We start from the raw sequence: 25,037 nt of genomic DNA, 5'->3' as shown, positions 1-25,037 counted from the left end.
CAGTGAATGCAGTTTATGAAAATGTTTTGAAATTCTCCTATTGATCTTCATAGGACCAAATGTTTTAGTGTCACAGTTTGTGATGCCTATACTCTATTAAATTATGTTCAATGTCCTGTCTACTTTTTGTTAAAAAGTATATTATTTTATTAATTTATATAATTATTTATTTTGAAAAATACCTGAACTTAATGCTGTATGTTGCTTTATGATTTAGAAGTCATACTAAAAATAATTTATGATGTGTCAGAAATACCAAATGACTACTTATGAAATGATCAGATATCATCTGCTGCATACTGCAGATCATTAACATACATCATATATCAAGCTATCTCATTAATAGCCTATGACATAATGGAGAACTGAATTAAAGTAAGATCATCAAATCACTACAAATCATTCCATACTCTAGAAAACAGTATTTTATTTCTTGTACCAGACATTTAAAAATGGTTTTGTCCTCTTTTGTAAGGCCCGAGGGATAAAATAAAAGCAGCCAATATGATAGCAAATCCCAAAATAAATTAATATCAAATTACTAGAGAGAGAGAGAGAGAGATTTTTTTATTTATTTTTTTACATTGGTAATGTAGTCAGCACAGAGATTTTATATTGTGGTCCAGTCCAGTTGACATCAAATGTGTATCAATGTAGGCTAAATCTACAAAAGAGGTAAATGAGGTTAGCTCAGTTTAGGAAGTGAAGCCAACAGCATGACAGTCCCTTCAGCACACACCACTATCTATCTATCTCACATGCAGGACAGTTGTACTGCACCCACTCAAAATTCAACCCGCCCATTTGAATGAAAGTTTCCTAGTAGCTAACATTTCGATCTTAATAGTGACAGTCTTTGCCTACCTGAAAATGTTAACAGTATAGACTACTTCTATCTCGGGTAACCATATATATATCAATATATATATATCAATATATATCAATATATATATATATATATATCAATATATATATATATATATATATATATATATATATATATATATATATATATATCAATATATATATATATATATATATATATATATATATATATATATATATATATATATATATATATGAAACTATATATAACTATTATTTTAAATGACTGTAATGATGAATATGCATTGAGACTCGGCGTTCTTTAAGACCGCGCGCGCGCGTAGCCTCGTGTGAACGCAGGACTGTATTTCTGACAGGGTTCAGCTGAGCTTCAGAACGAGGATGTGTGCGCGCGAGCAGAAGTGCTGGCTGGGAGATGTGAAGTGTAGATTTGTAAAGCTGCTGTCGGTGAGGCTGAAGAACACGCATGGACTAAACGGACAGAATTAAACACTTCACAATATGAAGACGCGAACGGTAGAGCAAACTCTCTCTGACATCATACAGTAACTTTACAAACATTTACCATGGTAGCCTATGTAGTTCCGCCACGGTGTCGTATTACTCGAGTTTTTGTTGAAAACGCAAAAAGTCATCAGTGATGAGTATGACATTTTCTCCAGACTTTAAGAATCTGTACGAAGTATTAGACCGATCCTGTTTTGGAGGAAACTGCGGTTGCCATGGTAAACTGTTGTAGGCATGATTTCAATGAATTTACTACAGATGCCTGGATGATTAATATAAAAAATAGAGGTACGAATATGTTGCCAAATTAATGTTTGGTGAGCACGTTTTTGTATTGCTTAGTATAAATGATACAATTCAATGCATTTAAATTTAAATATAAATAATATACATGTCAAATATAAATGTAAATTCATGTTTGGGATGTTTTATTTAATGTTTCATTATTTTGTTTAATTCAATAATTTTCATATGTTTTAATTTGTAAAAAAAAAAAAAAGCCACAGTGATGCTTAGATGGATAATGAAATTATAAAACATTTTAACTTGCAATCAAACTGCACTGTAAAATCACAACAGGGAGCTTGTAAATTTAATGCAAATGTATATACACACACACACACACACACACACACACATATATATATATATATATATAAATTAAGACTACCTGCTTATTTGGTTCATTGAAAACTTAATTTGAAAGCTATGTTTCAAATTGTTTTTTATGTATATTGTGGTAAATATTAACATCTCATTCATGCTTCATTCAATGAACCTTCATTTACCGATGCATCCGTTAGCAGAAGCATTGATGAAGGATAATCTGAGCATCCTCAATAACAGTTTCTTGTTCCTTTTGTTTCAGCGTCATGGGATCATATTGATTGGTGTTGTAAGCGTGCTTACAAGCTTATTGTTCCTGTACAACAGCAGTTTTACTGACACACCAGAAGATCAGCTGCAGTCAGATGGACATCAGGTGGACATTCTACAACAGCAAACATCCCACTTAGAAGGATACAGCAGCATCGCTGATCATAAGGTGAGTTGCTTTCATTAAGTGTGTAAAATGCAATCAAGCACTAAAATGATTAATATGGCACTTAATTTACTAAACTAAATTTAGAAACTAACTGAGAGGAAAACCTTAAAAAATATATTTCTCACTCATGTATGAGCCCTATTAACATGACTTTGATGGGTCAAGACATTTGGATAACTTAAATATGAAGAATCCTTATATTTTTTTATCAAACTATTTTTATGCTGTTACTTTTCTCCTTAGTCATTAAATAATATCCTCAGACAGATAAGCATTATTATATTGGCACTGGCTTCACATGACATGCAGTGCACTATAATATTCAGAAGACTTGGCCATTTTTCTTTTTTGTGTCTCCTGTCTCTCTGCAGTTTTTCATGATAAATCAGGTGCAGGCCTTTAAAGCCTTTTAAATTACACCATCCAAGGGATGCTATAATTTCTTCCTTCACTCCTGATCAGATAAAGTGGGAAGCTGCAAGCAGTTGTTGTCAAGCTTTGGCCTCATCTTGAGGCATTGTAATCACCAGAACTATGAATGATGTAAATCTGTCTCTTGGTTCTCTCCCTCTCTTCTCTTCCCCTCCTTCACCTGTGCTCTATAATGTCACCAGGGATTTGGTTTAACACTACAACTGTGCAGAAATGCTATTTACTCCGCATGGGTTTTAAAAATTCACATATAGTTATATGTACATAGTGTGCGTAATGAGAGATTGCACACTGATTACTTGCATAAGTATATCAGGTAAACATGGATGATGTATTTTGGTAATTACAGGGCTAGTTCACCTGAAAATGAAAGCTCTGCATCATTTACTCACACCCCATGTGCTTTCTTTCTTTTGTGGAAGATAAAGGACATTTTTGATTAATGTTTACACTGCTCTCCTCTATACAGTGAAGTGGATGGGGACCAGGGTGTGTCAAGCTTTAAAAAGAAGCTCTGGAAAGCATCATTATGCACTATATATTCCAGGGCTACTGAAGCCTTATAATAGAATTGTGTCAGAAACAGAAGTACGTAGTGTAAAGCTCTACAGTAACGGTCACCATTCACCTTCATTGACTGGAAAAGAGCAGCTTGGACATTCTGCTATAAATTACACTTTTTGTTTTCTACAGTATATACAGAGGGACTATTGTGACATGAGAGTGAATAAATGATGATAGAACTTGTATTTTTGGGTGAACTATGCCTTTATTATTTGTATGATGAAATATAAAGCATCTAAGTATAAGACATGTAAGAGAGCCGTGTTCTTGTTAGTGATTTAAAAAACATCTTTTTGACATCTTTTTCATCTTTAGATTTGACATGACAATACCTGTGCTCATCAAAGCAGGAAGTAATCTTCAAAGTCGGTCTCATTGTCATAAGGCATGTCTGTCATACTTCTCACTGACAGACACGGCTCTCAGGTCTACCAGTTTTCATTAGTTAAAAAAGAGCACTCCTATCCGAGCTAATAAGAGCTCCGGGATTCAGAGCCAGATTTTTAATGGATACTCCATGGAAGTAATTTTGTAGCAGTCAGAAGCGGAAGATTTGCTCGTATTAGTGCAAATGAACAGCCAGTGTGGAAGATCGCTAAATGAACATTGCCTATAAGTCTTCATCAGATATCACATCCATTTTCTAACCTTCAGGGGAAGGAAATAGTTATCCAATTTCACTCCATTTTGAAGAATATTTGGAAAACATTAAGAGGAAAAAGAAATATTGGTGGATGTTGGATATTTATGAGCTTGTTTTGGATATTTAATTGGCATGCTCATATTACCTTTACTGTTATCTAACACTCAATTGCATCTTTAAAAACTATAATAATTTAATATTGTTAAATGCAATGTTTTTCCATAAAGGATAATGGCCTGAATCCATTTTTTTTTCTCTCAGAACGGTTCTCAAAAATAGAAAGGGGGATTGCTATTAGAATAATTATGATCATATTTCCCACTGGAGAGAGCTTAAGAATGAGGATGTTAATGAGAGAATAATAAGTGTGGATGGTTATTTACTGGGCCTGATTTGCTTGCTCTCCACTGGACTATTATCTCCATGGAAACAACCCTGTTTATCACTGCAGAAGAAATCTAATAGCGTCTCTATGGCTAAGAGGCAGAGATACCTGCATAGGGAAAGTGCAGCTTCACTTGCTTTATAAATGAATTATCTTAAACAGTGGCGGCTCTTTTGGATTACTGTGTTGTCTCAACCCCATTTTGGCCCTTTTGTCTTGAAGTCATGTGCACAAATTAGTCATTTTAGCTCAACTATAAATTGGATTAAGCATTATTGTGCAAAAATAGTCCAATGCAATGTTTTTAGAGTACATTTAGTGTGAGGATACACACATTTCCTGCCCCATTTTTTACAGTTTGTTAATCGGGTGGATTGATTTTGACTGACATATTGATAAAAAAGATTCAATCTGGATTCATGTTGAGCATGTTATGCTATACTTTAGTTTTAAGACACTCTGTAGGCTCTAGGCAAATGTTCAATGTTCAATGCCTTAGTGTTGATTATGCTAGAGAGATTCAATAATGGAGCTAAAGGTAACAATAAAGGGAAAGGGAGTCTTTGTGGAGCAGGCACTTTGATCTGTTCTGCCCTTTCAGTGTGTTTCCATGCATTCATTTTGGGGGTAATCTCATTCACATTGTTAGATCATGTCTCCAGCCCCGGATGTCAGATCCTGTCTGAAAATACCCATTTGGAACAAGTAGTTAGCAAAATTGTCTAATATCCAAAACCCAGTAACAGCAAGTCTTGGTAACCAAACCTGTATTAGCAGTCTTCTATCAGCCAAGAGGTTGACTGAGCCAAGCCAGTTAAGACACCATGATAGATATGATAAAAAAGGAGCAAAGTTTATCGAATAGTCTTGGTTCTTCGTCTGATGAACAGAACACCAATCCAACAAATGTTAATGTTTTAAATGATTCCAGAGTGGCCCCAATATTGATCTAATCTACATGTCCCCATTTAGATATAAAGAAATATGAAACTCAGTTAAGTTTGGCTACCTGTTAATACAGAACTTCAGCTAAATTTTAGACTGCTCTTCAATATTGTCTAAGATGTATGATGAACAACATTCAGTTAAAGTCACTTTAAATGTTTCACTCTGTGAGTTTGGACAATTGGTATTTCCTAAAAATCATTGTAAAACATATTCTTATTTCAGATTTTCTGTGCTTTTACCTTTTTTTTTATAACTTTTGGTACTTTTAACACCATTTTCTCATCAAATAATCTCTTGTTGTCTCAGCATTAGGATTTTCTGTGCCCTATTTACTCAAGTTGTCTGGCAGGTTTATCAAATTGAAACAAGAAACATTTAGATTGTGGAGTGGCAGTCAGTTGGTACGCTGCCAAATTTACCCATGTTACTTAGAAATCAAATCAGATTGTGGTAATAAATGTGCAACAATTCCTTGAGGTTTGATCAAAATTACGTCGCTATGACCTTCTGTAGCCATGGATAAATCATTGAATCCACATCAACATCATGTTTTTGACAATATCAGATGATGATTAAAACCACCAAATGATTGGCCTTTTTTAATTGTACTGTATATAATGATTAAAATAACATTGTATGTTTGTTAAAAACCAAAGCAAATAACTAAAGTCTAATTCAGTTTCTTTTCAGTCATGTATCTTTGAAAATATTTAAAAGTCAGAAGCAATATGTAGCGTATCTTAGGACATTATTAATATAAAACGTCTAGTATCTCTTTTGCAGCTCAGAATGTGTCAGTAGTCTGATCTTATAAATGTGTTATATTTATTATTATTAAAGATAAACAAAGACCATAGAAACCATTATGCTGGCAATTGAACTGTAGTCTGGTGTAAGAAATCAACCCCCACACTGTATCTCCATCATGAGGTTGCCCCCGAGGGTCTTCCTCGTGACTTCTTCATACAGCATTTCCCTCAGGCTCATTCAAAATGAACGAGCTAATTCACAATGTATCCATCTGTTTTTCCATAATAAGTCTACATCTCCTACATCTGAATGCCGGGGTAGCTAGTAAATCAACTATTTACCTTGGCACAGTGCAGTGTCTGTCCTTTGTTCTAGAGGGGTTTTCATGCATCCAAGCCTGGATTTTTAAACCTTTTTACTGCTTTAGTTAAAACCATTCAGTATATCAGTATTTAGACAGTAGTGCCTGTTGATAGTGAAATTCTGTCAACTACCAAACCATCCTAATAACCTTTGCATTTCATAACAAGTTATATTTTCACATTAAAATTCACAAAACAGCCCTGAGGGTGCAGGTTTTCCCCTACTAAATAGAATAGAGTTTGCAAATTGTGTTTTTAACATCACACATCCATTAACTTTTTCCACTTGTCCTAAAATCCCTTGGCCCATATTGTTTAAACATTAACACATTTAAAATGGCTAACAGAGTCACTAAAAAACATTGTTGTTCTAGAAATGTCTCAAATGACCAGTTTCTCATGTCATTGAACCTTTGTAAAATAAGCTGATGAAATGGCTCCCTCTCAGAGCCTTAGACGAGATGATCATTTCACACTGTGCTGAGAAACTTAGCCTTACTTAGCATTCTGTTTGATCTGACAGATATCTTTTAACCCCTTCAGATTTTCTGTTGTCACTAGGTTACCTGAGATCATCTTTCTGCACTGTGATTGTATATTTAGCAACTATTCATTGAGTACTACTGCTGCTGATTTCTTCTCATCTCTTAATCATGAAGACAAATAGCCCTTCAAACCACACAAAATATTATAATACAAAAACATTACTTTAATATAATTGAATAATCAATAAATAAATCAATGAAATGAGTATAAAAATGGTTATTTATTAGGGGTGTAACGGTTCACAAAATTCACGGTTCGGTTCGATACGATACACTGATGTCACGGTTCGGTTCGGTTCGGTTCGATACGTTTTAGATACAGCAAAATGTAAAAACATCTCAACTTTTCAGAATGCCGCAAGCGCACCGCGGGTCATGTGACAAGAACTAACCAATCAGCTTCATCCTTTCCCGTAACAACGTTGAGAGCTCAGCCAAGATGAAGGAACAGCTGATCATAGTTGTATATGGATTGCAATTTTGAAATAAATTTAGTAGCAGAGCTACTGCAAGCGATTTTTAGAGCTGCAAATCCATTTATCCTTCGCTGAAATTTCCGCGTCTCATGGAGAGAGCACGTCATTGTTGCTTAGCAAAGACAGACGCCTCATGAGCGCTTCTGCCCGAGCGCTTTGGAAAGGAGGAGAAAGACGCGCTTAGCGTTTTCCATGCGTTTTTAGGCACGATATGTGAACGGCCCCTAAGGCGCTCGCTCACTCAGCACGCGCTGAAGGCTCGTTGCAAAATGTCGAATGACTTTAACAGACCAGAAATATAAGATCCTAAAATAACCAACAGGTCTGGTGTTTGGGTTGGATTCCCTGTAAGCTATAGTTTCTAAATGCTGCAGGGATAGTTTGCTGCGTGCATGTTTCTCCTTTTTTTCGTCTTTTCCCAGATAGTACTGACGCATATATCCCAGATATTCCCGCTGTTTTTTTTTTTTTTTTTTTTTGTATTCCCGCTGGTGTACCCTGTCATGTTGCAGATGCGACATACCGTTGTTTTTTTATCCACCACTCTCTTGCCATCACCATTATAGCTTAAAGGGAATCCAAAGTGCACCCAAACACCAGACCTGTTGGTTATTGGAGGATCTTCTCATTTCTAGTCTGTTAAACGCATTGGCTATTTTGCAACGAGCCTTCAGCGTGTACTGAGTGAGCGAGCGCCTGCTGAGTAGCCTAACATAAACATATAAGATGGTGTTTTTTTCTTCTTCGGGAGTGTCAGGGGTGTTGCCTGTTACGTTGTTTGGGTTATTGGGCTACCTTGTTGAACGCATATCATTATATTTCTCTCTCTCTCTCTCTTTTTTTTTTTTTCAAATATAATTAATTACTCCAACGAACCGTTCGGTATACATAATGCGTACCGCGTACCGAACCGAAAGCGTCGTACCGAACGGTTCAATACGAATACGCGTATCGTTACACCCCTATTATTTATATATTATACTATATTATACAAATACATTAACATTGCCATATCCATCAACATGATGGATATGGCAACATTGCCATGATTGAAATTATTATATAATTAAATGGAATGATAAAATGATTAAATTATTATACATGAATGAATGATGAATAAATAAATAAATAAATAGAGAATAAATGAATATAAAAGAAAGGAAGTAAAACACAACACAAATGTGTGGATACTCAGTCTGTGGTTAACACAAAAACGCATTTGAGGATCCTCAGATCCTTCAACATTGATCTAAATCATTCACCCACCATAGGTTTAGCCTTTCGTCTTGTGTCCTCATAATTGTAGCCTGTTCCTAATTGTAGCCTCAGATTTCATACAAAATTAGTACATCTTTTCTAAGAATTAGAGTCGTTTTGATATTTAATGATGGGTGTAGAGTCAACAGTGTTTGGGTAGTTTATCTGGTAAAAAGTTAAAAAGGAAAAAGGTTTCATTATAAGGCTTGAAAATATTGGGGAAAAAAACTTTTATTATTATTTATTGGAAAATAGAAGTGAAGCAATTTTGTTTTAAAAATAGATTTTCAAAAAATTGTGAGTGAGTACAAAAACAGCTTGACCCAGAACACATACACACACACACACACACATGTTTGTTTTTGTGAAAAGTGGGGACATCCCATAGGTGTAATGGTTTTTATAATGTACAAACTGTATATTCTATGGCCCTGCACCTAACCCTCTCAGGAAACTTTGTGCATTTTTACTTTTTCAAAAAACTCATTCTGATTTATGAGCGTTTTGCGTCATAAGTCACCCTTTCCTTGTAATACCTGTGTCATACCCATGATATGTCACAAAAACAAGAGCACACAGACATCAAATGCAATGGAAGTATTGTAGTACATTTAATTACGTTATTAGAGTTATTGGATCATAGTTTATTGGATAATTTCAGAAAAAATAAAATAAAAAAGTTCTATGTTGAACATGTCTTCTCATCACTGTCTCCATCCTAAGCCTCTTAGGATGCATTGCAAAAGCTGTGCCTTAGTGACTAGCTCTGGTCACATGACCGGAAGTGGTCGAGGTGAGGAGATTGACCGCAAGGAGTGCGTCATCCGTATGAATGATGCCCCAACACAAGGCTACCAGAGGGACGTGGGCCAGCGGACGAGTCTGCGCGTGGTCGCACACTCCAGCATGCAACGTGTGCTACGAAACCGACACGAGCTACTCAACTCCAGCCAGAACACCTTCTTTATCTTCTGGGGGCCCGGAAACTACATGCGACAAGACGGTAAAGGCCTTGTCTACAACAACCTGCGTCTGCTGAAGCAGATGATGCCGAAACTACAGGTGTATGTCATCTCGAGGTTAAAGATGCTGCATTTTGATGAGCTCTTTAAGAAGGAAACAGGGAAAGATAGGTAAGGATGGTTATGTTTCTTTGTGTCATAATCGCATTATAATGTAATGTTTCTTACCTAATCACATTATCTCTCTTGATTCGCACCACTTGCAGCAAAATACTGTAGAAACTATTTGGAGTTCTTTGTTTTATAAGAGGACTTCTGCAGATCTTTATTGTGTTGAGGTCCTTCAGTAAATAGAAAACACAAAAATATTTTGACAGTTTTATGAAAAGGCAAATTTTGTTCTGTAAATGAAATACAAAAAAACCCCGACTTGACCCAGAATGACTTTATATTTATGTCACGCTGTCAGTCTCTGTTTTCCTGGGTGTTCCCTAGTGAGCTCACTTCTCCTTAGGCACTTCACCATAGGCACTTTAATTCCTCTAGTCTGGTTCTGTCTTCACAGTAATTGCACTCCAATTAAATCGCACAGGTGCTGACAATCCTTTGTCATTAGTCTCCCTATGTATAGCTGTCTTTCTCTGTCATCTGTATGGAGTCCTTACCTTATGTGTGAATTGTTCTCGTCTCCCGAGACTTCCCCTTATCTTCTCGCTTCCTCCGAGTTCCCGTTTCATCCGGTTTCCTCTTTTGTTTTGGTTTTTGTTTGTCTCCCATGACTGTTTATTTTTTATTTACCTTTTTGTTACAATAAACCATACTTGCATTTGGATCCTACCCTCTCCTTGTGTTTCTCCTAAACACCAACCGTCACAATTTATGACTCAAAAAGAAAATTTTGTAAAATTAGGAATTTTGACATTTGTAAAAAAAAACGTAAATACCAACATGAAACTATTTGCAAAACATCATTACCGTAGTTGTGTACAATCATGTGTAGTCATTTTTTTATTTATTTTATTTTAGTAACATTTAATTAACCATTTGAATTTTTAAGTTATTGATCATATTATTTGATTTTAAATCACTTGCAAGACACTGTAGAAACTATAAGATATTGCTGTGTACAATTTCAAAATTGTATAATATTGAATCAACTACAGTATTATTATTTGTAAAACCAAATTATTATATTTAAAAAATGTAATTGACTAGTTTAAGTTACCTGACCAATGAGTAAATAAACTATTTAAAAACTTTATTTTCTAAGACTTTACTATAGTATCATTGAATTTGTAAAACCAAATTAGAATATTTTAAATGTATTTGATTCATTTGAATGAATGAACGAACAAACAAATTAATGATAAATTAATTAATAAATGAAATTTTATTATCTCTCTAGATTTTGTACCATTTGCTAAAAACATTGTCAAAGCGATATACTTTATTTAAATATATAAATTAAATATACGAATGAATATATAATATTCATAATATATAATATGAATATATAAATGAACAATTTATTATTTGGATTACTAGAAACTATTTAAAAACTATATACTTTAAGTTATAAGACCTTACTATAGTATCAATGTAATTGTAAAACCAAATTAGCAAATTTCTAATGTAATTGGTTTATTTGAATAAATTAATGAATTAATGATAAACAAATGAATAATTAAATAAAATGTGATTATCTAATTTTAAAATACAGATAATATATTTTTTTTATCCTAAGTGTTGATAGTTATCAGGAGGATGAACCTTCAACTGGTAAAATTATATAGTAGTTAACTCTGAAAATTAAAAATATTTATTTCCAAGTATTCTCAAAAAAATAAAATTAGCTTATTTAAGAGAGGTGGAAGTACACATTTTAAATGCAGCACGTGGGGTTGTTAACTAATGTGCAGACCACCAGAGCCTGCTGGAGGCTTGGTATCACTGGCCCACAGGGCACACAGCTTGGCATCAGTGCAGATTAAGGGTAAGTAGAGGATCAGTGCCAGCTGGAGACAGCTGCCAGCTGGGATGTACCCAATCACACACACACAGCTCAGGGCAAAATGCTCAAATGTTCTTAAACTCTTGAGTTTTTTTTTCTGTTTGTGGATCCTTTATCTCCTTATATCGTTCTTATCCCAATCCATCTCCAATTGTGAGTCATCTAAACCATCCATTTAAACGAAAACATTGTAAACGCCAAATCTGGATCATGTGACACTGAAGTAATGGCTGCAGGGAACAGTGTCGTTTGATCATCACAGTTACATAGATGTGCTCTTTCTCTCTCGTGTTATTCAGAAAAAGGTCTAACTCATGGCTCAGCACGGGTTGGTTCACCATGGCAATCGCTGTGGAGATTTGTGACCGAATCGACGTTTATGGCATGATTCCGCCTGAGTTCTGCAAGTGAGACTTTCTTTTCCACATTCACCATAATGCTGTTGGATCACTGTTGTGTATACCGTGCTTTCATTAAAAACCTTGTATTTTGGTTGGTTTGTGACCATTTCAGTTACACGTGTGACTCTTCTTCTCAGGTCGCCTAACCTCAAGCCATCAGTGCCGTATCACTACTATGAGCCAGCGGGGCCAGATGAGTGTAAAATGTATCTCTCGCACGAGCAGGGCCGGCACGGCAGCCACCATCGTTTCATCACTGAGAAACGTGTCTTTGCCAACTGGGCACGTATGTTTAACATACACTTCTATCAACCAGACTGGGGACCGGCACCTGATACAAAAAATAGCACAGACTCCTGAGATTCAAACACTGGGGTGTTACTCGGACTCGGTGTCCTTTTGAGGACAAAACTTCACATTTGAACTCGAACACATTTTGAATGAAAGTTTTCGATGATGTTCTTTGTGGAGGATCGAAACAGCAAGGTCTAATTTTGCTGAACATTTTAATTGCAAAAAGCTGTGCTGAACAAAAGTGTTCAAAGATTATGTTCAATGTGACAAGAACAAACAGTTTATTATTCACATTACTTATTAATTGTAACAGTATGATTCTCATTGGTTCGTAATTCAGAAAACTGGGTTCCTGTAATAATTATATCACATTTTCTGTTTCCAGAAATTACTAGTCTAATATCTAGGCCATGTTGTTCTCCGTGTGTAATATCATTTAAATTATACATATAGCCTCAATAATTTGTGCCACGTGGAGAGTGTCAAGCACATAATATTACAAATTTCTTCTCTCAGTGGCATCCAAAGAGGACCATTTACAAATTGTGCTTTTTCCAAATGCCACTTTTATCATAGGGCTCATTAGATTTATCAGATTTTGTTTTTGTACATGTAAAAAATATATTTCTCTCTTAATATAAAGGTGTAAATATAGTCTTTACTCTAAATTAGAGATTCCCAGAACGAGAATATTTTTTCCCCCTTTTAACTAACTTTTTTATTGTCCTTGTCATATTACTACACATATTTAATGTTTTAAGCTGTTTTGACACATTGACATTAACTAGCTTTAGTGAGTCATTTGTTAAATTACACACACACACACACACACACACACACACACACACACACACACACACACACACACACACACACACACACAGGTTAATAACCTATCCATAAAAAGTGTAATTTTCAAATGGTCATAACTCAAGAACTGTATACGTCACAAAGTGATTCCTGATAAGAAATAAAGCATTTATATTGACGGTCGGATCCCAATACACACATTTGGACTTTTTAAACATTAATGCACCCTGGCTGGCACAAATGCTGAAAAACATTCCCACATATTACCAAACCGACGACTCTGGCCATGACAGCCTGACCTTTAGAGTGAGGGACAAATGTCTTTGTTTTTTTTGCAATTCCACGCTGCTCTTCCTTCAATTCCCATTACAAAGGTTGTGTGAGAGCATATCGACTTGCTGCCTGCAACGCTGTTCATTTTACCTTTACAGCTGGAGGTTGGGGCAAATGTGGAATGCTAATGGTGTGACACTCTGTGTTCTTGCTCAGGCTTATAGGAGCTGCTCTGCTCTGTCTAATGGGATATCATGCTATGAGTTCTGCTTATTCGCAGTGACCGGAGAATGTGCCTAGCACAACAACGACTGTCCCTCAGGAAGTCGAGGGAAATTGGAGGGCTTTAAAGGACGCTGGAGTCTGTAAATGAGGCTGACCTTTGATTCAGCTCTGCTGGCTGCTACTGTAATCAGTCACCCGAGGCAACACCGTGATTACGGATGACCTTGGATCAGGCAGGAGGCCTGGATAAAATAAACGTGTGAGTGACGGTTCGACTTGGATCCGTCTTGCATTCTCATTCTCATTTTTTTTTTTTTTTACTTTCGGAGTTTACAAATGTCCTCTGCTTTACACAATATCTAAATATATAAAATATACCGTATAATGCTTTACCAAAACATTACCATGCATAATATCAGTATGTTTTACTAGTAATATTTATCTTCATTTTCTAAAAGTATACAAGCAGATTATTTAAAAGAGAGAGCAATTGTTGTTGACTCAAGCTCAGTATTGCCATCTAGTGGCACTGTTAGTACATTTCCCGCTTTTCTTGTAACCTTGTAACAGTGATTGTTCAGGGCTGCAGTGTAACTTTCAGCAGTAATATTGCTGATATAAATCTAAAAACATTAATCTAGTAATAATTGTATATATATATACACGTTACTTATTAATTTAATGTAACATTTTGAAACAACATCTGTGATTCTTTTTTCAATTTTTTTTTTACATCTCCATGAAATAAATAAAAGGAAAGCTTTTTAGACAGAAAATAAAAATTCTAAGGGGTTGCGGTTCTTAATCTCGAGAAACGAATTACTAATGAGTTATTTATACTTTATTTTTAGCATAGCTTACTAACATAAACGATAGGCAGATAAATGTTAATTCACAGTAACGGATAATGGGTAACATTTGTGACACTGGAGCACAAAAGCAGCCATAAGGTACATTTGTAGCAATAGCCAACAAAATATTGTATGGGTCAAAATGATCGATTCTTGTTTAATGCCAAAAATCATTAGTAATTAAGTTGTTATTAATTTATTATTAGTTATTAAGTAAAGATCATGTTCCATGAAGATATTTAGAAAATTTACTATCGTAAATACTAAATTTTTGATTAGTAATAAGTATTGCTAAGGACTTCTTTTGGACAACTTTAAAGGCGATTTTCTCAGTATTTCGATTTTTTGTTTTGTTTATTATTATTAAAAAAGAATAATATATTATTTGCACAAATTATTTGCATAATTATTTCCAAATATTGTCCTACCCTACTAAACCATACACCAATGGAAAGCTTATTTAATAATTAAAACAGGGCCACATTTTACAGAAGTAATAAATAAAGAAAAAAGTAAAGTTAAATATAAATATGTATTAATTAATCAAATAAAGTCATGACGTCAACGAATTGGTTGCGTTGCGGAAGTGCGTCACATTGTTTACAACTCAAACGGGTTGTTGGCGTCAGCGTAGCCACGAATTCCTCAGCGTGAATTAACAACTACAATGTGTTTTATCTGCTTATGGGTTATATTAATGTGTCAGATTCAAAGCGAGTCAGAGAATTGCAAACAAGGTTAGTGTGCTATTCATAACAGCACATTTACGTCACTGCACAGAAATAAAGTCACGAGTTAACCAAATGCGTTTATATTTTAGGAGACACTATATATGGAATAAGACGTTCAATACAAAAAAAAAGTTTCTGTTTTTGATGCATGATTTGAAAATAAAATTTTATTTATTCGTTTAGTTCATTACAAAATATATATTTGTTTGTTACCATTGAATTACTAAACAAATTCCAGAGACCTGAAGTATTTGCAGTACAATATGCTATGTCTAATATTGAGGACATTAAATGGGTACATATTTATGCAAATATTTTGCAATATCCTATATATCACAAACCTGCTAGTCAAGATAATGTATCTCACAGTTTTGTTGCCACTGTTGATGAAGTAACACTGTGTTCAGTTTAAGTTATGACAATGTTGAGCAATAAATCGCACGAGGAGATCAGATGGATGCTGGATGATTATGGAATAAAACATGGTCCTGTGGTCGGTAAGTTAATAATCACTGTAATCCGAATGAGCTTGTTGCATATGATTATTATTATTTTAAATGTTTTTTTTATTAGCTTTTTGTATTTTATTGTTTTCATTTAAATTTTAGTTAATGTTTTAATAATCTTGTTTTGCCATTTTTATTATGTTTTTTATGTCCGCATAGTTGTCTTGTCCTCATTTTAATTACAGTTTTATTTAAGCTGTTTTAGTACATCAAGTTTAAAACAAATGTAAATGAAGTGTTCCTTTGGTAACTAGCTGAATTTGTAAAATTCTTTATTTACGATAGTTTATTTTACTTCAAGTAACCTTAGCTCTAGTTTACAACAATAATCCTGGATTTGTGTATATTCATTTAAACAGATTCCACCAGAGCCCTTTACGAGAAGAAGCTGAGGGAAGCCATGACTAAACACAGAAGAACTAAAGCTCCGTCCGACAGGACATTTTACAGGGAGGAGGGTAATTCAACACAAAACACGAGCATCTTGATGTAATATCATATTACACCAATGATTTAAACTGATTCCACTTTTGTCTTCCAGAGGATGTCACCTATGTTCAGCATCGCACACCTGTGAGTACTAACACCTATTAAAACTAGTTTCAGACTTGTTTCCCTGAATATGTGAGTAATGTTACATTTGTGTTTATTTAGCAACGATATGATGATGTGATCGACAGGTAAGTCAGTCTGAATATTATAGCAGTTTCAATCATGTTATGCTAAAATACTGAAACTAACAAGCTCCTTTTGCTTTATTAGAACATGGACTGATTATAGAGGGATGGACTACATATATGAGTAAGATGCCTTTTTTGTGTAGAATTAAATTCATAGTGTTTCACCATAATGGGAATTATTATTTTTATTAATTGAATGCATTAAATTGTTTTTGAAAGGCCTGCCATATATAGGACTCAAGCTCCTTATCAAAATATGTCACAAGCAAGAAACTTGCCACCAGAATCTCAACTCCAGAAAACACCAGAGAAAAGTTCATCACGCTTAGTCCCAGTCTGGCTACGGTTTTTAGTGTTTCTTATCATATCTGGTCTTTTGTACTTGGTTTTTATAAATCTGGAATCAGCAGAGCCTGTCAAAAGACTGATGTAGCTCTTTCTTTAGTGATTAAACTGAATGCTACATTTCTAAAACAAGCAAATATTCAGCACAATAGATGTTATTTTGAACATACTGTAGTGTTTTAACTCATTTAATGTTGGTTACTTTGTGCGTTTGTTTTATCAAAGTAAGCCTGACATTGCATGAAAATGTCAGAAAATGGGTGCTTCAGGATGTACCTGATGAAAAGACTACTTTTATGATGTTTTATTTTGTTCCTTTGTGAAGATATAATAATTGTCCATTGTAATGCTGCAATACATTTTACAGTACTGTATTGTTAGTAATTTCTTGGGCTCATAACAGTTTGGTATATCACAACTTTAACGCTTTATTGTATGCATTACACAAAAATTTAGTTAAGGATAAAGTCACTGAATTTAGTGTTAGTTATTTTACAAGAAGCTGATTTTCCATTGCAATATGTCTGAAGTATATATATATATTATTTGGGTCATACTCTGAATTATATGTATTTGAATATGCTGGAGCCAAAGTATATGAATGCCAGAACTGACAGTTTCTGGTGTTGTGTGATCTGAAAACTACAGGTTTTATTAAAAGGAACCATTTTAGATACATCTCAAATGATTTTTTGTTAACAGTAAAAACAGTATGCATGTCAAAATTGTGATTTTTGTTTTTAATGGCAAAATAAAAGTCTACAAATTTCATTACATGTACTAAAAACTGCAACAAAACAACAACCATTAACTCTCCACATTACAAGACATGGATGTACCAGGAAGTGACAGCTGTGTTTCCACACAACTTTTTAATATTATTTGAGCATTTTGCTCATTCACTATTGTTTTTATGGGTTACATTTAGAAACGTTTTGATTTTCCTTTTAAATATGGAGTGTCTATACTGTAGTGTTCGCAACTGGTTTCTTGGCTTCACTAGACAATAGTAGTGCTGCAAATTTTAGTGTATGCCTATAATTCACACTACAACCTTTATTACTGTTATGAATTATTTATATTTGTAAATACAAGGAGGATTTCCTGTTCTGTTTTAGAAATGTGTCAGAGGATTTGTTCTTTTGTCTGTGTAAGCATCACATCTGATCTAAGGTACTGTATAATGCATTCAGAGAGCCCACTTTCACTTCAAAAAGAACAAATAAACAATCCAGGTAAAAGCACAATTATTATACTTTCATAGCCCTGTAGTGACCTAATGCGATAGAGCTTGTTCTTAGGCTCTCTGTTCCTCTTGTGATTAACCAAACATAAGAACTGTAGTAGAGAAAACAATAAATATATCATGTTTAAATTATAAAGCCCCTTGAAAACACACAAAAAAAAACACATTTCACAGTTTTACAGTCTTTACCTGCAACGATAATGGGAAGACCTCAGGATGGGTCACACATGGTACCTCCAAAAACTAAAAAGCCCTTTTTTAACCTGGTTAGTGCAGCAGCTTGTGTTGTATTGTCACCCATTTTCAAGTCTAGTGATGTCAGCATTTACTTTCAAAGAAAAAAAAATCTCCCATCTCCAGTAACACTGAAAGAAAAACCTCCTACCAATGACAATCGAAATGTTTCTCTGTTACTGACAAAGAATGGCAGATAGTATAGATAGAAATGGTGGATTCTGTGGATCTCAAACTTCAATCTTCTCTTTGGTTTGGCCAGGCCTCTGAAACACCAACATGTGACCAGTTTCTAAAAGCTGAAACAAAACAAACGTGTACAAAAATCATTACTTTCTTGCATTATACCTTCATTCATTTCTGATTCATAGTCCGGCGACTGTGATTTTTCTCTCCTCAAGTAATACTGAGCAATCAAATGTATTTGTACTTGTTTAAACTAGAGTTTTAATGCCTTGACTCATCAACATGGGTGTGTACTGTTTCCTTTCCGATTGTGCAACAGTAGCCCAGACCAGAACTGCCACCTTGTAGACAAAGCGCATGTGAAAGCTGCATGTACACTGTATCAGGCTGTGTGTGCACATTTTATCATGTACTGTGCTGCCGACAAAATTTTTATCATGCGCACCATATGCATACCATAGAGTAAGCATAAATACTGAAGCATACTTTGGGGGTTTTATTCAAATCTTAGAGCTTGTTGACAAAACATACGATTCACAACTCATCATGTTGTGCCTGATTAGGAAAAAATAGCTCTCAATAAAACAAACAACCCACATTACCTTCTTTTAGAACTTCCATTACTTGATTGTCAAGGCAATGTATGTGTTGTCAACACCTGTAATCACAATATAACCTGTCAGTAAGAGAAACACAAATTCTTACATCTTTTTTGAGATCAGTTACTCACAGGTCCTGCTCTCTCGCTCCAGTTCAGTGGGTTTGCTCGCTCTCTTGCAGTACACTTTGGCAACAATCAGAATGGCACATGTGGCCACCACAAACGTCAAACTGGACACCAGCAAACTGATGAACACCGGGCTCATCACCGGATCTACTTCTGAGATTTCAAGAAAACAGCAAACCCAATTAATGTCCTTAAAGCTGTAATAAAACTTCAAAAACAACAGAGCACAGATATTCTCTTCAGTATTGTGAAGTACATCCAAGTGTTTAGAAGCCTGTTCCCGCCACGGAGTAAAAAAGGTAACTGCAACTTTGTAATCAGTTTATATATCAATTCTGACCTTTTTCCCTTAGAATTTTACATCTTTCAATTCTGTTTAAAAAAAAATGTCAACGATAATTTTCAAAGGAATCTCGCAATTCCGATCTTTTCCCTCATAATTCTGAGCTCTTATCTTGCAATTGTCTTTTTTTCAACTTCATGCTACAATCAGCTTAAGCTTTCAAACCTTTTAGGAGATGCAGCTCAGGTCATTTTGAACATCTCAAATCCACCTGGGCTGGAAGCCCACAACTCACCTCGAATAGAGATGGGTAAAGGCTGACTCTCCCTCGAGATAAATGTGCGCTCTCCAGTCTGGACCTTGTAGAGACAGCAGTAGTAGCCCTCATTATTAGACTGGGCACTGGAGAAGGTAAAGGTGACGGAGGGAGCGAGGGCTGGCAGAGAGTGCCGGACGGTCCCGTTGGGCCTGATGAGCCGCAGCTGAAAGGATCCTCCTGGATACTGAGGCTGTGTGGAGCAAGTGACGTTAAAACTGTGGCCCCGGGTGACCCAACCCGGCCGGGCCTCAGGAGACGTGTTGTACCAGATTTGAGGAGTGTGAATCTCCACTGAGAATAAGAAATAAAGGTCAGACTGAGACTTTTAGCTCTCCATTACAAGTTTAGCAGCAGATGTGACTTACAGACTGTGATGTTAATGAAGTTGCTGTGTGGAGAGAATCCCGAGGGAGAGTTTCCCAGTTTGGTGTGTATCCTGTAGAGACAGCTGTAGCTGCCCTGATGGGAGATTTCTAAGTCTGACAGAGTCAGATCCACCGTCATTTGTCTGGGATCGGCTCTCTGGGTCACTAGAGGAGTGTCCACACCTCTTTTGTACAGATGGAAGTCAATGACGGACTGCCAGTAAGGGGCAGTGCATTTAAAGTGAACAGCCTCTCCGGCCGAATAGGTGTAGAAGCGAGACTGAATTAACAAGGTGGGTGCTAGAAGTTTTCCTGGTGGGAGAAAAAAAAATTATGAACAACTACAAACAAACACAGACTGCATAAAATAAATCCAAATCTTTCAAACTCTCTCATACCCGTGCACTCCACTCCAGCATCCTCACTGTGCGTACACACATCATAATTGAGGGTGCGTTCACACAGATCCAGGGCAAACTCGTCACCCGAGCATTTCACATTCCTCCACAGCACTTCTCCACCGGCCCGTCCGAAACGAGCGCCACCTGGAATGTCCAACACGGCGCCACAGTCGAGCTCTCTACAAACCACTGCGGCATCCTCCAGATCCCAACCATGCTGGCACACGGTGCCCCACTGATGCCCGTGACGCACCTCCACTCTACCCGAGCACCGCTCACCTGCTTTTTCATTCACAAGTCTGGTGATCGGGTCGTCTGTGGAAATAATGGGAATGAAGCAGTGTTGTTATCCTTACTAAAAAGTAAAAAAAAGTGACTAATAAAGTATAAAATAAAAAAACAACAAAAATCTATAAACTTAATAAACTAATAAACTAAAATTACTGAAAATAAACTGTCGTATTGATATAACGCTAATTAGAAAAAAAGCAGATAGCTAAATTACTAAAGATAAAAATAAAAGCTAATTCAAAATATTGATAAATATTTTAAATGCATGCATATTTCTGATAATTGATCAGTGGCTTAGAATAGTGAATAGAATAGAATAGAGCTTTTCAAAATCCACAGAAAAAAAACCCACCAAATTAATACAGTTATGTTTTATATATATATACTATATATTTATATTATATTATATACTATATATTATATATATATATATATATTGTCACGGGAGGAGCACAAGACAGACACAGTGGGCGTGGCGTCAGGCCTCGGAGAGGCTTTTATTAACAGAAATCATAAAACAAAGGGAATAAAAGTGGCCAAAAGGGGGAAAGTGTCCAAAATAACAGGGAATCTGGTGTCCTCGTTGTGCTGCGGGATTTGTGTAGGTCGGGCAGTGTTCATCAAGGAAGGGTCCAGGCAAGGGGCGGAGTCCGGCGGCCGCACGCGCTCCCCCTCCTAGGTCCGGGGCGCGAGGGGCGGCGGCTTCTCCTAGCGGCCGCGTCTCTCTCGTTGGCCGCGGCGCTGGTAGGGGATGGACGGCCCGGCATCCTGGCCCGTCGGCCGTGTATACGGGTGCGGTTCCCATCCGGATCGCGGGTCCGGCAGCTCACGTCTTGGTGGCGCGGGAGTCCCTCAACGCACCCTTCCTGGACCCACGAGGACACCAGTGTGCATGCACGGGGAAGAGACCGGTCTCCTGAGGAGAGGCGCGTTGGGCTTTTAACCAGCGGCGGTAATGAGGCTCCACTTCCTTCAGGTGTGCCCCATCACACGCCGCCAGCCCTGACTCGTCCAGCGCCCCTCCTCTCACACCCACTCCAGTCGGGAGCCTGGTGAAGGGCGGCGATTTAGGACGGGGTGCCGGTGACAATCAGGGAGGAGGCAGCTGACTCGTCACATTCCCCCTCCCAAGCGACATCCCCGTCATCAGGGCGCCGCCCACACGGGAGTGCTACCATCCTCAACCAGGCTCCAAACGGTCGGAGTGGGCGGGGATTCCTCTCCGGGCGGTCCTCCCTCTCGCCGCGCACCGGAACAGGGACAGAGAAACCGGGTTTTAGTGACAGCCTCAACCAACCACAGGGTAAAATGACAATAACAGAAGTCACTTACCCTTTTTGTGGCTGGGAGGCTGTCCCCAGTTTTCCTCCGTCCCAGTCCGGGTTCTCATGAACGTTTGCAAGCGAGAGGGAGTGACGTCACCAGATGTTTCCCAACTGCGCTGTCTAGGCTCCGCCTTGCCCGCATTCTCCACCAGTGTCACGGGAGGAGCACAAGACAGACACAGTGGGCGTGGCGTCAGGCCTCGGAGAGGCTTTTATTAACAGAAATCATAAAACAAAGGGAATAAAAGTGGCCAAAAGGGGGAAAGTGTCCAAAATAACAGGGAATCTGGTGTCCTCGTTGTGCTGCGGGATTTGTGTAGGTCGGGCAGTGTTCATCAAGGAAGGGTCCAGGCAAGGGGCGGAGTCCGGCGGCCGCACGCGCTCCCCCTCCTAGGTCCGGGGCGCGAGGGGCGGCGGCTTCTCCTAGCGGCCGCGTCTCTCTCGTTGGCCGCGGCGCTGGTAGGGGATGGACGGCCCGGCATCCTGGCCCGTCGGCCGTGTATACGGGTGCGGTTCCCATCCGGATCGCGGGTCCGGCAGCTCACGTCTTGGTGGCGCGGGAGTCCCTCAACGCACCCTTCCTGGACCCACGAGGACACCAGTGTGCATGCACGGGGAAGAGACCGGTCTCCTGAGGAGAGGCGCGTTGGGCTTTTAACCAGCGGCGGTAATGAGGCTCCACTTCCTTCAGGTGTGCCCCATCACACGCCGCCAGCCCTGACTCGTCCAGCGCCCCTCCTCTCACACCCACTCCAGTCGGGAGCCTGGTGAAGGGCGGCGATTTAGGACGGGGTGCCGGTGACAATCAGGGAGGAGGCAGCTGACTCGTCACAATATATATATATATATATATATATATTATACACTTTCAAATTATATATATATATATATATATATATATATATATATATATATATATATATATATATATATATTATACACTTTCAAATTATATATATATATATATTTTTTTTATATATTTAGTGGTCACTTAATATAAACTATATACGGTATATTCTACGGTATATTCTATATATGGTAGATTACTACATTAATTAAGTTTTGCATGTATTTTAATATGGAATGTCTCTTCAGAATGGTATGCTTAATTTAAAAATAAGTCTCCATACATGAAAGCAATCTGCTTTTATAATTTAGGAAAGGGACAATCATGTTTGAGAGTCCCTGACGTATAAAACCCCTTCTGTAGAAAACATCATGAAGTCAATAACTCACCAAAGGCTTGAACATCTTCAACAGCAACAGTGCATCCTGTTAAAGAAAAGAGTTAAAAGGCACGTTACATTCTTGACATATTCATTCTAAAATATTTCGATTGTTTTTAGGCCTTTTGGTCATTTGCAATTATGCACTGATCAAATGTACAATGGTTTCAGCTGCTGACAATGTTTAGGTCTCCTATAATACATATTTTTTAATAAGAAAGGAATACATTTTACTAACCAAGCATTACCAGGCCCAGAAGAATCCTCGACATTGTAGATTTCCCATGTAACGCAAGTGCCAGTGCTTTGGGCTCATTTATTATCTAAATGTCTCTGTTAATGTCAGCGATCCAAAAGCTGAGAGGAGGACCAGGAGGAGCAAGTTGATGCATAGCACTCCAGTCTACTCAGCTAGCTGGCTAACTAGCACTTCTCAATGCATAAGTTGTTCCTGTTCACCTCCATGTGATTGATACAAATACATTATCTATCATAACTCATGCTTCAAAGCATAGGCTAACAGTCGATAGACGCAAATAGCACATAACAATTTAGACACAAAAGCTATAGAACGGGACGGCTAATATGCTAACGTAAGTAAAGAGAGTTATTATTCGCAGAGCGAGATACAATAAATGCCGATGTATTTGCAAAGCATATTCGAGTAAATATGTAATCAGTAATGCTTTATAAGTTAGTGTTTCTCGCGCGTAAAGTATTCCAAGAAACAGCGTGCTAACGCATACAGACGACGTCTGATTCGTAAACGATTCGTTTTTTTGAATCGGATCTTTTCTATAAACCGCTGAAACCTTTCCGAACAAACCGATTCAACTGAACGAATCGACTCACAAGAGCGTTTGCAGTGAAGCGAGGATTGATAACTTTTGATTTGATTTTAACTGATAAAGTTACTTTTAATTGTATGTGGGTTTTAATAATTTAATAATTAAATTACAGCTAATATTTACACCAAAACTGTTATTCATACAAAATGTACACGAATAGATTTTTCTGAATTAAAATCCTATTTCGTTTCTAAATTACTCATTCTCGTGAGCTGAAACATGACACATAAATCATTAAATTACATTACCACCCTTATTATTATATTAATAAGGGTAATAAACAGCATGCATTGTAATGCACATGTTAGGCCAGGGTGTCAAGTACTACGTGATGTGATATGCGTCCCAATGTGCACGCTATCCATGCTAGGTTCTATGTGATATTATTCATTTTCAATACTATTTAGGGCAGATACGGTGCAGTATGCACATTGGGACCCTATGATTGTCTTTTTAACTGATTCTTTAAAAACGGACTGTTCATATGAGTCGATTCGCGGTAATGAGTCAGACGTCCCATTATTCAGATGAGGAGAATGTTCTGTAACGTTATATGTTTTTACTGTTCTAAGACGTTGCGCAAGATCTGCACACACAAACGTTCAAGCAGTTTTGCCGCAAGTCTTAAAAACTATTTTAGGCTTAAACGTGGAAAAAACACGTTCAGAGACAAAATTTAAAGTCGCCATTAATCTAAACAGTCTACAGCTCAGCTATGAGATCTACATTAACCTACT

At 37.1% G+C, this 25,037-nt stretch overlaps 2 protein-coding genes across 2 annotated transcripts; one reads left to right on the top strand and one right to left on the bottom strand.

Moving 5' to 3' along the window:
• Positions 1–1,191: 1,191 nt before the first annotated feature.
• st6galnac5b (ST6 (alpha-N-acetyl-neuraminyl-2,3-beta-galactosyl-1,3)-N-acetylgalactosaminide alpha-2,6-sialyltransferase 5b) lies at positions 1,192–17,221 on the top strand. Its single transcript, XM_026269306.1, has 11 exons — positions 1,192–1,362; positions 2,222–2,398; positions 9,484–9,893; positions 12,033–12,140; positions 12,272–13,995; positions 15,726–15,815; positions 16,184–16,282; positions 16,366–16,397; positions 16,479–16,504; positions 16,587–16,625; positions 16,724–17,221. The coding sequence occupies exons 1-5, from the start codon at positions 1,348–1,350 to the stop codon at positions 12,492–12,494; spliced, it is 933 nt and encodes a 310-aa protein (XP_026125091.1). The 5' UTR covers positions 1,192–1,347; the 3' UTR covers positions 12,495–13,995; positions 15,726–15,815; positions 16,184–16,282; positions 16,366–16,397; positions 16,479–16,504; positions 16,587–16,625; positions 16,724–17,221.
• Positions 17,222–17,570: 349 nt separating this feature from the next.
• On the bottom strand, positions 17,571–24,224 carry LOC113107095 (deleted in malignant brain tumors 1 protein). The gene is made up of 8 exons (XM_026269305.1): positions 23,691–24,224; positions 23,463–23,498; positions 20,608–20,925; positions 20,210–20,521; positions 19,821–20,135; positions 19,246–19,395; positions 19,118–19,173; positions 17,571–18,628 (listed from the first exon to the last, which is right to left on the bottom strand). The coding sequence occupies exons 1-7, from the start codon at positions 23,722–23,724 to the stop codon at positions 19,136–19,138; spliced, it is 1,203 nt and encodes a 400-aa protein (XP_026125090.1). The 5' UTR covers positions 23,725–24,224; the 3' UTR covers positions 17,571–18,628; positions 19,118–19,135.
• Between the last annotated feature and the right edge of the window lie 813 nt (positions 24,225–25,037).

Source organism: Carassius auratus, chromosome 8 (genome assembly GCF_003368295.1).
Source record: "Carassius auratus strain Wakin chromosome 8, ASM336829v1, whole genome shotgun sequence".
NCBI lineage: Eukaryota > Metazoa > Chordata > Actinopteri > Cypriniformes > Cyprinidae > Carassius > Carassius auratus.
The sequence above is the reverse complement of the archived record's forward strand: the minus strand, read 5'-3'. Positions and strand labels throughout refer to the sequence as shown.

What these genes read in the sequence shown, in the direction of transcription:
- st6galnac5b (XM_026269306.1), top strand. An exon ending in AAGGAAACAGGGAAAGATAG is followed by an intron (nt 9,894 to 12,032) that starts GTAAGGATGGTT and finishes CGTGTTATTCAG; the next exon opens with AAAAAGGTCTAACTCATGGC. An exon ending in ATTCCGCCTGAGTTCTGCAA is followed by an intron (nt 12,141 to 12,271) that starts GTGAGACTTTCT and finishes TCTTCTTCTCAG; the next exon opens with GTCGCCTAACCTCAAGCCAT.
- LOC113107095 (XM_026269305.1), bottom strand. Translation starts at nt 23,724, where the DNA reads ATGTCGAGGATTCTTCTGGGCCTGGTAATGCTTG. An exon ending in TGCTGGAGTGGAGTGCACGG is followed by an intron (nt 20,522 to 20,607) that starts GTATGAGAGAGT and finishes TTCTCCCACCAG; the next exon opens with GAAAACTTCTAGCACCCACC. An exon ending in TTTACCCATCTCTATTCGAG is followed by an intron (nt 19,396 to 19,820) that starts GTGAGTTGTGGG and finishes TTGAAATCTCAG; the next exon opens with AAGTAGATCCGGTGATGAGC.